The 11,715-nt window shown below is 48.2% G+C and overlaps 1 protein-coding gene across 1 annotated transcript in view; it reads left to right on the top strand.

Annotated features, from left to right (window-relative positions):
- The window catches only part of LOC102385854 (gamma-interferon-inducible protein 16-like), a 12,747-nt gene extending 4,703 nt beyond the window's left edge, over window positions 1-8,044 (top strand). The window contains exons 3-6 of the mRNA XM_006029629.3: window positions 111-184; window positions 3,141-3,557; window positions 4,621-4,809; window positions 7,919-8,044. Coding sequence (XP_006029691.1) covers window positions 111-184; window positions 3,141-3,557; window positions 4,621-4,809; window positions 7,919-7,942 — 704 coding nt within the window. The 3' untranslated portion in view covers window positions 7,943-8,044. The remainder of the gene's footprint in view (window positions 1-110; window positions 185-3,140; window positions 3,558-4,620; window positions 4,810-7,918) is intronic.
- Window positions 8,045-11,715: the final 3,671 nt, after the last annotated feature.

The following is an 11,715-nucleotide window of genomic DNA, read 5'->3' as shown; positions in this document are numbered from 1 at the left end:
TAGGGAAAGTGCATGCCTGGGCTGCTTTGTTAGATATGTTTGCTGGGTTCTGGGCTGGGAATGCTGTCTGGGTAGCTCACTGAACCGTATTCTCCTTCTTCTAAGAGTAGCTAAGGGATTATCAAAGGCAAAAGGAAAAAAGCCTCTGGAGAAGAAACTGAAGAGCCATCCAGCAAAGAACACGGTAACTGTGTTCCAGTGTGGGTAAGACACAGCAGTCAGTGCGCTGGTAAAGAGCCAGCTCTCTGTGCTGGCATCTGTGCCGGGGAATTTTCGGGCTCAAAGATTTCAAGGAATCCTAGTAAAATCAGGCAGGCTGGGCTCTCAGGCAACATCTAGTCCAAGTCCCTGCTCAGGGCAGGATCATCTAATAAATCTATGAATCTATCTGAATCTAAATCAGCCCGGCCAAGTATTTGTCTGACCTGAACATACAAACCTCCAGTGCCAGATTTGTCACCCCCCAGGATTTGTCGCAGTGCTGACCCACCTCTCGAGTGAGAATATTCTTCCTCAGATCCAGCCTCAATCTCCCTGGGTGCAATTTCAGTTCCTTGCTCCTTGTCATGTCTTCTGTGAGCACAGACCAAATGATCGTTTTTCTCCTTATAATAACCCCATTGGCATTTGAAATCTGTTATCAAATTTCACCTCCAATTTCTCTTCCCCAGACTAAATCATCACAGTTTCCCCTGCTTTCCTTGGGTGTCATGCTTCCTGCCTCTCTAATCATTTTTGTTCTGAACTATGTCCAGTTTGTCTATGTCTCTCCTCTCCTGTGTTAAACCAAGTAAAATGACGGGCTTTGACTGGCCCATGCACTCCTGCTATGACATCCCAGTATGCTAGTAGCTTTTTGTCTACTGCTGTCACACTGCTGACCTCGTGCTCGGCTTACTGGCCCCTAGCAGCCAAGCCACCCATTCCCAGTCTGTAGGTATGCACTTGATTGGTCCGTCTTAAGGGCAGGACTTTATTCTTGTCCTTATTGAATTTCATCCAATGACTTGCAGACCCTTCCTCCAATTTGTCAAGGTAATTTTGAATCCCAGCCGTATCCTCCAAAGTGCCTGCTCCCTGCCCAGCTCCGAATCCTCTGCAAACTTACAAAGGGCTGCAACCCATGTCGCTGTCCCTAAGCTGCACGTAAGCCAGTCACTGACCCCGCTGCCATGTGCAAGAGCAAGCTCTATTGCTAGATCCATAAAAACTTCAGTCTAACAAACAACCAGAACAAAACAAATGCCTCAATCCTCTCCCAAGATCAGAAGAGCCACTTGCTGTTCTAGCTTCTCCCCCTGCACAGCAACCTTGCTTCTCCCCACAGCTTGCCTCTGTGTGCTGGGGGTGTTCCCTCGTTACCCAAATGCCCCACAGCAGACATAGCTTATTAGGGCTGTCCACCCCCTTATACCGCATAACTGCTGGCACAGCTTGTGTCTCACTGTTGCCCATGCCAGCTTGTTTGGCGGGGCTGTGCTCTGCCTGGCCAGCTGGGAGGGAAAACAGGCTCGTCCTAGGATGTGCACAAGGCCAAATGACTCCTGAAATTTTAGTTGAGCAAACTACATGATCAGTGGCGGGGAGAGATGTCCTCCCACCGGTTAGCCCAACCTAGGGAATAGGGCACTGGTGCAGACAGCAAGAGACCATGGCTCGAGACCTCTCTCGCCTGGAGGGTTTTTGAAGCTGTATCTCCTGCTGCAACCTCCAGGTGTGGCCCAGACCCCTCCCAGCTCTCCCCTCAGAGCTGGCTAGGAGGAGTTTGGCTCTGAAAGGTAGCCGCTATCTTGGAGGGACATGGCCCCAGTTCCAGCCTGGACCTTTGCTCCTAACAGAGCAGAGACCTTCCCAGTGCTGTTTGCCTATTTTACCCAAAGATTGAATGCCAGGTGCAGTGGGCCAGCTTCAAGAGGAGGCTGGAGAGGGAGCAAGGTGATGCCCAGCCTGCAGCCCAGTGGCTGTGGTATTGTGCTGGGGAGCAAGTAATGTAGGTTCAAGCCCCTTTGGGTGAGGGGTCCTATAGGTCCTTGGCACCTGGACCCAACTACTACGCTATTGGGCTTGAGGGAAGGAGGTTTCTTTTCCTCCACGCTGTTGCTGGCTGCTCCACATTCAGAGTGATTCTTTCCCACCTCAAGAGAAAGCAGATCCCAGACGGTGTGCCGGTGCCACAACGGCAGTTGTGCAGCTGTGTCCGTGCTGGCTAGACATATAAAGCAAAACAGGATTTAGCCCTAAGTGGGTGCGTCTACACATTAATGAATGCGCTTTTGCTAATGTGCATTAAATTTAGTACCTCTATTGGGTGCTCTGATGTGCTGTAATTACAGCACGTCACAGCAGACCCTTCCTCCAATTAATCGAGTCTGCTGCAGTGTGCTAACTACTGCGCTCCAGCAGCCTCCTGCATCTCATGTATCGGTGTCCCCACGCTTCAAAATGGCAGAGGGGGTGCTTGTCGAACAAATTTTATTTCAAGAGTCCCTGCCATCCCCCTACCCCTGCAGCACATGTAAAAGTGCCTATTGTGAGGTACTACAAAAAGGTGCATTAGCCTATTTTAATGCACCTTAGCGAAAGTCCGTGGGTTTTTTTTGTGATGCTTTAAAGCACATTAGAATAGGCTAATGCACATTAATGCACACGTGTAGACATGCCCAGTGTGTATCAATGTCTCCAAGTGATTAAGTGGTCTGGTCACTGCTGCAGGCACCCTGCCAGCTAGATTGCAGTTAGCTTGGAAATACCCACACGTGCTGCAGTCACAGCTCTGATTGCAATGCAGGAGCACCCCAGGAGCAGCATGCCGCCACGAGGGGCTAAATGTGTCACTTCTCTTTTTGAGCAATGACATAATGCTGATGAGGCATCTGTCCCTATTCCTGTCACCTTTCCTGTTGGGGAGAGGTGTGGGATAGAGGCTCTGGGAGACCGTCTCCCTCTCTGTCCACAGGAGATGCACTGTGAGTTTCCCCAAAGGAAAGACTCTTACAGGTGCTGCAGAAACTTTCCCCGGCTCTCCCACTTCAGTGTAAAAAAATGGATACCTCTCCAACTTGATGATGTTAAACTCTGTATTTTTTCTTGGTGGGGGCTTTATTTCCTCATCCTGGATTGTTATTCTTTGTCTTGACCAGGGACAAAACACTGGATCCTGCAAGAATCAACGTACAAAAAATGAAACGATGATCAAAGAGCCCTTTGTGGCCAAAGTAATAAAAGTGACAAAACCATTCAAGTACAGCAATTCTGATGGTAAAAGGAACCAGGTGTTTCATGCTGTTGTGCTAAATGCATCTGCAAAAACAAGGATTAGAATTTTTGATGTGGAAAAACACCCGCTTTTTAAAAAAAATAAAACAATTGAAATATCAAATTATTATAAAAAAGAGGGGTATTTGCAAGTAGTGAAACACTCGATCTGTGAGATAAAAGAAGTGGAACTTGTCATTCCAAAGAAAATGCATAAAGATGCCGTGAGAAGAACCAGGATTGAAGACATACAGGAGATGCCAGAAAAGTCCTATGTGGATGGAACTTTTACAGTTAAGAAGGTAAAGTCACAGAGGCATGCACCATTTTTTCTCCATAAATTCGAGCCTGTACATTTAGCATCTTTGTTACTTTATTTTATTTTTTCAAGGACAAAATCGGGGCCTATTGAATTATAATTGAGAGAGGACTGCTATTTTTTACCATAAGCTTATCACCTGGAGGGAAAAATACTGCCAACATTTCAGACTTTTTCTCAAAGAACTTCAGTTCTTAGGGAACCAAAGTTTTCCATTTTTTTCAGTGAAAATTCTTACTAGAAATATGAGGCATGCTTTTAACAGTGAAGACAGTTAACCTCTGAAATGATTTAGCAGGGTCTGGACAATTTACCAGGCACTGAATGTCTCTATTCAAATACACTTCTATTATTATTATTATTATTATTATTATTATTTAGATTTGGTTTTAGATTTAGATCCTGCCTTATCCAGAAAGGCTCAGAGTGGTGTACAATAAATGGGAAACAACCCACAGCTAAGAAACAACAGTAGACTCCTCAAATGATCCCCCAGCACTTGAAAAGTCCAGCTCACCTCTCTCTTGCTTTGCTGTCTAGCATCCTTGAGAGCAAACCCTCCAGCCATCCCAATCACGGTTCACCAACCCCTTTCTAGCCCATCCTGGAGCCCTGCCTGGGGTTCAGTGCAAATGGTGGGAACGGTCCCTTCAGCTGAGAGCCTTTTCAGTCTAATTTTTTTAAAATAGCACCGTGATGGCAGTAGCATTGTTTTGCTGAGAACAGTCGACTGAGTGATGTTTTGCAGGTTCCTGGCTAAAAAGGAGGGGGTTTCATTGTTGCTGGGGTGCAAGATGCCTACCCCAGCATCCTCTCCATCATTCATAGCCCCAGCGAGTTTGGCTGGGTTGCATTGGTTGCCTGTCCCCACCTGTTCTCCGCTCTGAGTGCAGACAACCTCAGGCAGGAAGAGCTACGCAGGGGCAGAAGCCTGTGTGGCCAGGAGCACAGGCAGCCCATGTCAGGAGCTTGGTGCTTTTATACTGGATCATAGGAAGCTGGGAAATGTGAGGCTTTCCCTACAAGGTGCTGCCTTTGCTTTGCAGAAATGGCCGGAAAAAAGTTACACCCGTTTTACAGTGACGGACGACACAGGAGAACTAGAAGTCATGGCGTTTGGTGAAGTGGGTAATGTGAAAGCAGCAGAGGGCGACAGACTCCAGCTCACCTGTTTCAAAACAAACATGTTTAACTCCAAATTACAGCTCAAATCGGAAATGCACAGTCGAATCCAGGTGGGTGATTCAGGTTTGGTTCACTCCAAGGGACAGCTGTAAGGAACTAAACCCCTCCCTAGCTGCACAGCCCTTTCTCCTATTGGCTTCCCAATGAGCCCAGTGCATATGGAAGTGCCCAGGCAGGAGCCTAGCTGGTGTGCGCACCCTGCAGAGCGACGGGCACTGGTTCTGGGAGACCCTGGACTTCTTCTTCTTTTTTTTTAAAGAAATGTTTTTGTGTCTTTAGTGAAATCAGTCAGCTCAATTCTAAACCCGTGAGTCATTCAAGAACTGTATGGGGCCCTTCTGCTGGCAAGCATCCTTCACCCCCGCCTGCAGCTTCAGATGCTTCCAACTCCTTTGGCGGAGACCCTGGACTTCTAACCCACAAAGGCAGAGGCCACGGTGGTGCGGGGAGCGCAGCAGAGCCCCTGAGAACAGCCCGCGCTGTGTCCATCCATGCTCCAGGCAGGGTTGCCATTTCCTGCTTGCTGAGAAACAGCACCAAATTCCTGCACCTCCCGACCATGAGCACCTGCCTACTCTCTGTAGTCAGTACTTGAAACGCTGCCTGGTGTCTTCTGCATGTTCTTTCCTTTATCCCAAGCTTTCACTCAGCAAGCTTAGCACATGCAGCCCTGCTTGTTAGAACGTGTCCAGGGAAATCACGGGCATCCTAGGAAAGCAGGGCTGGAAGGGACCTCACAAGGTCATCTAGTCCCCTGCTCAAGGCAGGATCATCCATGACTAAAACCGTCCCAGCCAAGGGTCTGGGAAGTTCTTGGAAGTTTCCAGGCTAGGGAGCAGGTAGCCTGTCCCAATGAGTGTTGCTTGTTTTTGGGGAGAATTTAAATATTCTTGCACAACCTTTTATCCTTAGGGTCAAGGTTATTGATGAGATGTGCACATAGAATTTAGCCTAGGGATATTTTTGCTAGGACTTTCTTTTTTTAATTCTTGTTAAAAATGTATGCACAAACACTAGACAGAACCTCCAAAAAGAATGCTGCCTTTGACATTAGGAAGAGGATAGGGCAGAGGAGCACCTTAGAGATTCAGTCAGAGGCATGAGCTTTTATAATTTATCAAAAGCTATGAATGAACTGGCAGAAAGACAGGTTTGTACTCAATAAGGACAAGTGCAAAGTCCTACACTTAGGATGGAAGAAACTCATGCACTGCTACAGGCTGTGGACTGACTGGTTAAGCAGCAGCACTGCAGAAAAAGACCTGGGGGTGATAGTGAACAATAAGCTGAACATGAGCCAGCAGTGTGCCCTTGTTGCCAAGAAGGCTAACAGCATCCTAAGCTGCATTAGTAGGAGCCTTGCCAGCAGATCGAGGGCAGTGATTCTGCCCCTCTCTTCAGCACTGATAAGGCCACATCTGGAGTCCTGTGTCCAATTTTGGGCCCCCAGTATAGAAAAGATGTGGAAAAATTGGAGAGAGTCTAGCAGAGGGGAACAAAAATGGCTTGGGGCCCAGGGCACATGACTTGGGAGGAGAGGCTGAGGGAACTGGGCTTATTTAGTCCAGAGAGGAGAAGACTGAAGAGGGATTTAATAGCAGCCTTCAGCTCCCTGAAGAGGGGTTGAAAGAAGATGGAGCTGGACTGTTCTCAGTGGGGGCAGATGACAGAACAAGGAGCAATAGTGTCAAGTAGCAGCAAGGGAGGTTTGTGTTGGATATTAGGAGAAACTTTCTCATGAGAAGAGTACTGAAGCACTGGACCAGGTTACCCAGAAAGGTGATGGACCCTCCATCCTTGGAGGTGTTTAAGACTCTGGTTGATGAAACCTTGGCTGGGATGATATAGTTGGGGCTGGTCCTGCTTTGAGCAGGGGGGTGGACTAGATGTGACCTCCTGAGGTCCCTTCAACCCTCATTTTTATGATTCTGTATGTAGAAGGGAAAGGGATAAGAAGAGGGGCTAAGAGAGGTAATAAGTGGTTTGCCTCGATCAGCTGAGATGAACGAGGCACTTAACATCTGGAGGCAATGGCTAACTGCCTTTGTGCCTTTGGAGCTATGGAGTATCTGCCTGGAATCATTTTTTTACAACTTTTAATGTGCAAGGCCAGATTCACCAGGGTGCTGTGAGGGCCCCCGAGGAGCACAACGCCGGCAGCGATTGCACATTTGTATCTACATGAGTAACTAGGAAGGTGAAAAGCAGAAAAGGGAGCTTGTTAGTCTGGCTTCTGTTTAGCAGGCTCACAGCCACAAAGCTTTTAACACAGCCAGCTGGGACAGAGTGATCTACCAAGGGGAAATCTTGACCCACATGTGCCAGTCTCTTCATGCCATTGACTTGCACTGGGCAAATTAGCTCCTAGTTTGCACTGGGCAAATTAACAGACTGGTGATCTGTTAAGGTTCCTCTGATGTCATAAAAGCCTCATATTGGAGCAGCTGGGGACACTGAGTTGATCCTGCTTATATAAGCTGCTCATACTAAACCTGGCAGAGTAGACTTAGGTTTTCTGCAGAGAAGTTCAAGTTTTTCTCAAAAATAATTAAAAACATTTTTCTAGGTTTTTTGTTTTTAATTGACTAAACTCTGAACATTTCCAGCCCCAGAACAGCTGGAAAAAAACCAGCAGAACAGCTGGATTCTGCACTAGGGGCCTTGTGTGATTGATGCCCATTTTCTCTGAGAGAGCAGGCAGTCTCAGATTCATCCTCCTCTTGGTAAGGACATGTGGAGCAGTGGCCTGCAGGGGTGTGAAGAGAAAAGCCCCACAAGGGCTCCATCTGGTACCAAATACAGCAGCTCATCCATGTCCCATTGCACCTTGCTCTGAACATGTCCCCTAAGGCTCCCTTATCTGAGCAGAGTCACCCTAGGTCTCTCTGCCCAGGACCTCAGACCCTCGCTCAAAAACACATGCATGCACTTGCTCACACACACTAACTACACGCATTACGTGGTTTCTCTTACAGGCTGGAAAGGAAAAAGAGGCTATTCTTATTGCTTGTAGCTTTAACTAGTTGAGAGAGATTCAGATCCTCCAGCAATGGGAGCTGTATGAGAACAGGCAGGCAGGTAGACTGAGAGCTCTTCGTCTTAACCTGTGTGGCGCCAGCTGCCTCTACGGGGATAATGGGCTTTCTCTTCTCTTCACAGGTTATAAAGCAAAGAAAGAAATGAGGATACCGGATGTTCATCCCTGAAGCACAGGGCGAGTGTCTCTACCAACAAAGGTTCAGCCCTCCCCACTGGAATTGGGAATAAAGATGATTTGTAGCTGAACCCTGTGGAACATGTGCTGATTTCCCTAGGGCTCACGGCATGTTGCTGGGAGCTGGCTGAAACTTTGCTGGTGTGATCTGCGTTGCATGTGACACACTTCGAGTGTCCGTTATCTGCATGCCCAGCACCCTGTATCAGGTATCAGTTATCAGGACAGAGGGATGGGAGCTCCCTATGCCTGCTTTAGCTGTATTGAGATAAAAATGTTTACAGGTAAAGTGCCAGGTAACCCAGTCTTTGTGTTCCCCAGACCCTCCCCTCCAAAACTGTAAAATTTATGAGGGTAGATGTGATAAGCGCACCAGTAGCGAGTACATTGTTAGCAAGAGGAGGATCAGGGAAAGTGTGGGTCCCTTACTGAATGGGGGAGGCTACTTCATGACAAAGGATGCAAAAAGGCAGAACTCTTCAATGCCTTTTTTGCCTCCATCTTCACAGGCAAGGGCAGCTCCCAGACTACTGCAATGGGCAGCATGGTTTGGGGAGGAGGGGAGCAACCCTCAGTGGTGAAAGAACAGGATAGGGACTATTAGGAAAGCTGGACATATACATGTCCATGGGGCTGGATGGGCTGCACCCAAGGGTGCTGAGGGAACTGGCTGATAAGATTGCAGAGCCATTGGCCATCATCTTTGAAAACTCCTGGCAAACAGGAGAGGTACCAGATGATTGGAAAAGAGCAAACATAGTGTCCATATTTAAGAAGGGGAAAAAGGAGGCTCCAGGAAACTACAGACCAGTCAGCCTCAGCTCAGTCCCTGGAGAAATCATGGAGCACATCCCCAAGGAATCCATTTCTAAGCACTTGGAGAAGAAAAAGGTGATTAGGAACAGTCAGCATGGATTTACCAGGGGCAAGTCATGCCTGACCAACCTGATTGCTTCCTACACGAAGTGACTGGCTCTGGATGTGGGGATACCGGTGGTTGTGGTGCACCTTGATTTTAGTAAGACTTTTGATACAATCTCCCACAACATTCTTGCAGGCAAGCTAAGGATGTACAGGCTGGATGAGTGGACTATAAGGTGGATAGAAAACTGGCTGAAGCATCAGGTTCAGAGGCTAGCTGTCAATGCCTCAATGTCCAGTTGGCAACTGGTATCAAGCGGTGTGCCCCAAGGGTTGGTCCTCGGACCAGTTTTGTTCAATGTCTTCATCAATGACCTGGAAGATGGCACAGAGTGCACCCTTAGCAAGTTTGCAGATGACACCAAGCTGGAGGGAATAGTAGATACACTGCAGGGTAAGACTAAGATTCAGAGTGACTTGCAGGATTGAGCCAAAAGGAATCTCATGTTTGAGGTTCAACAAGGACAAGTGCAACGTCCTCCACTTAGGACAGAACAATCCCACGCACCGGTGCAGGCTGGGGGCTGATGGGCTGGGCAGCAGTTCTGCAGGAAAGGTCCTGGGGGTGACAGTGGACAATAAACTGAACATGATCCAGCAGTGTGCCCTTGTTGCCAAGAAGGCTAACAGCATCCTGGGCTGCATTGGTAGGTGTGTTGCCAGTAGGTCCAGAGAAGTGATTCTTCCCCTCTGTTCAGCACTGGTGAGGCCACATCTGGAGTCTTGTGTTCAGCTTTGGGCCCCCGCTACAGAAAGGATGTGGACACATTGGAGAGAGTCCAGTGAAAAGCAACAAAAATGATTCAGGGGCTGGAGGACATGGCTTCCGAGGAGAGGCTGAAAAAATGGGCTTATTTAGTCTGGAGAAGAGAAGACTGAGGGGGGATTCAATAGCAGTCTTCAACTACCTGAGGGGGGTTACAAAGAGGATGGAGCTGGGGTGGTCTCAGTGGGGGCAGATGACAGAACAAGGAGCAATGGGCTCAAGTTGCAGCAAGGGGACTTTAGGGTAGATATTAGGAAGAACTTTCTCACTGGGAGGGTAGTAAAACACTGGACCAGGTTACCCATAGAGATGGTGCAATCTCCATCCTTGAAGGTTTTTAAGATCTGGCTAGACAAAGCCCTAGCTGGGATTGATGTAGTTGGGGCTGGTCCTGCTTTGAGCAGGGGGTTGGACTAGATGTGACCTCCAGAGGTCCCTTCCCACCCTCATTTTGTGTGATTCTATGATAAGTGCTGCCAGAAGCAGGTTTGGGTTGGGGTCTGTTGTCAGCTGGCTCCTAGAAGCTCTGCTATTCCTGAGCTTGCCCCTGAGCAGCACAAGGTTGAGAAGAGCTGATGGGTTGATGCTTGCAACCTGGGGGAAGCAGTGGCCGTGATGCAGTGGCTGCAATGCTCCAGCTGGGAAAACACCCCTAGTGGTAAGGAGCAAGAGTGGCCAGGAGTGCACGGCTTGGTAGTGGTGAGTACTGTGGCCTCTGATGTGGGCTCTGTCTGATGTGGGCAGTCGAGTCCCCAGAGGGCAGTGGCCACCCTTGGTGGCTGGGTGAGGTAGTGGAGCACCTCTGGGTTTGCTCTGCAGCAGGCCAGAGAGCCCCTTGCTGCAGGACTGGCCCCAGCTCGGGGGAACGGCACCATCCCAAGGGACAGGGGACAGGGTGGGGCTACCAGCCACACTTATCAGCCACCAGGGTCTCCCAGTGTGGAACTGGGAAAGACTGTCAGTGGTGACTGGGATAGACTGCTGGCAATTAGTTGGGACCAGCTATTAACTAACTGCTAAGGTCTCCCTAAGGTTGCTTGTTTGTCCCCATTAATAAACCTGGCTGCAGTTCACTACTGCTTGCAGGAGTGGAAGTCTGCTCACTCCGGAGCACCCAGGGGAACATCTTTCCCACATGTCTGGGCCAACGTAGAACTGTTGTGTGAAACCCCTAAGTCTGAGCCTGGCCTTTGCTGTAGCCATCCAGTGCTAGCAAAGGGTCCCACGTTCTTCTGAAGGGAGCTGCAGTGCATCACGTGGTAAGACAGGTGGAGCAGTGAAGTGAGGATGCACACACTTATTGCATAGTAGGGACATGTGGCTTTTGGTTTTGTCATTGCTAAGTTTGTGACTAGCATAAACCCCAGTTCAGCATTCACATGGCCAGACAATTCTCAGTGGGATTTGTATCTGGAAGTCTTACATTCTGTTACAGATTTCATTATCCATGGTCGTCAGACTCTACAGCTGCAACCATCTTAAGTCCTCTGATTAAGCTACCTAGACTTAAAAAATCATCCATCTTAAAGAAGCAGGAAAAACAATTTAGAAAACAATATATAAAACCTGGAACTAAGCAGAGGCAGATAACCATGAAGTGCTGGGTATCAGCAAAAAACATATGGCCAACAGGACTGAAGACTTAGAAAGAATTTTCAATTGAGCAGGGACAAGTTGCTTGGGTGTATTACTAGAAAGAAACTGTAAAAGCAGTAATGACACAGCAGATGCAGAAGGGCTCGATAAATGCTTCTGCTTTGTATTGGCAAAGAAGGCAGGGGCCAGAGATGTGGCAAGGAGCAAACCAAAGAGTATGCTTTATTTACCAAACAGCACGAGCCAAATATTTTCAGTGATTGTAGTAAAATACTTGGGCTCTTGGCTCTGCCATGGAGGCAGGTGAAAGCCAGACCATCTTCTTCCTGTGGATATTCTGTTCATTAAGTGCTACCTTATGACAATACAGTGGAACCACCTATTAAGTATGGGCCATTTCAGCTCCAGCATTTGGACACATGTCCTCCGGTGATTTTCAGTGCCAGACCCCTGTGTCTT

Source organism: Alligator sinensis, unplaced genomic scaffold (assembly GCF_000455745.1).
Source record: "Alligator sinensis unplaced genomic scaffold, ASM45574v1 scaffold553_1, whole genome shotgun sequence".
In the NCBI taxonomy this organism is placed as follows: Eukaryota; Metazoa; Chordata; order Crocodylia; family Alligatoridae; genus Alligator; species Alligator sinensis.
This window is presented reverse-complemented; position numbering and strand designations above follow the sequence as displayed.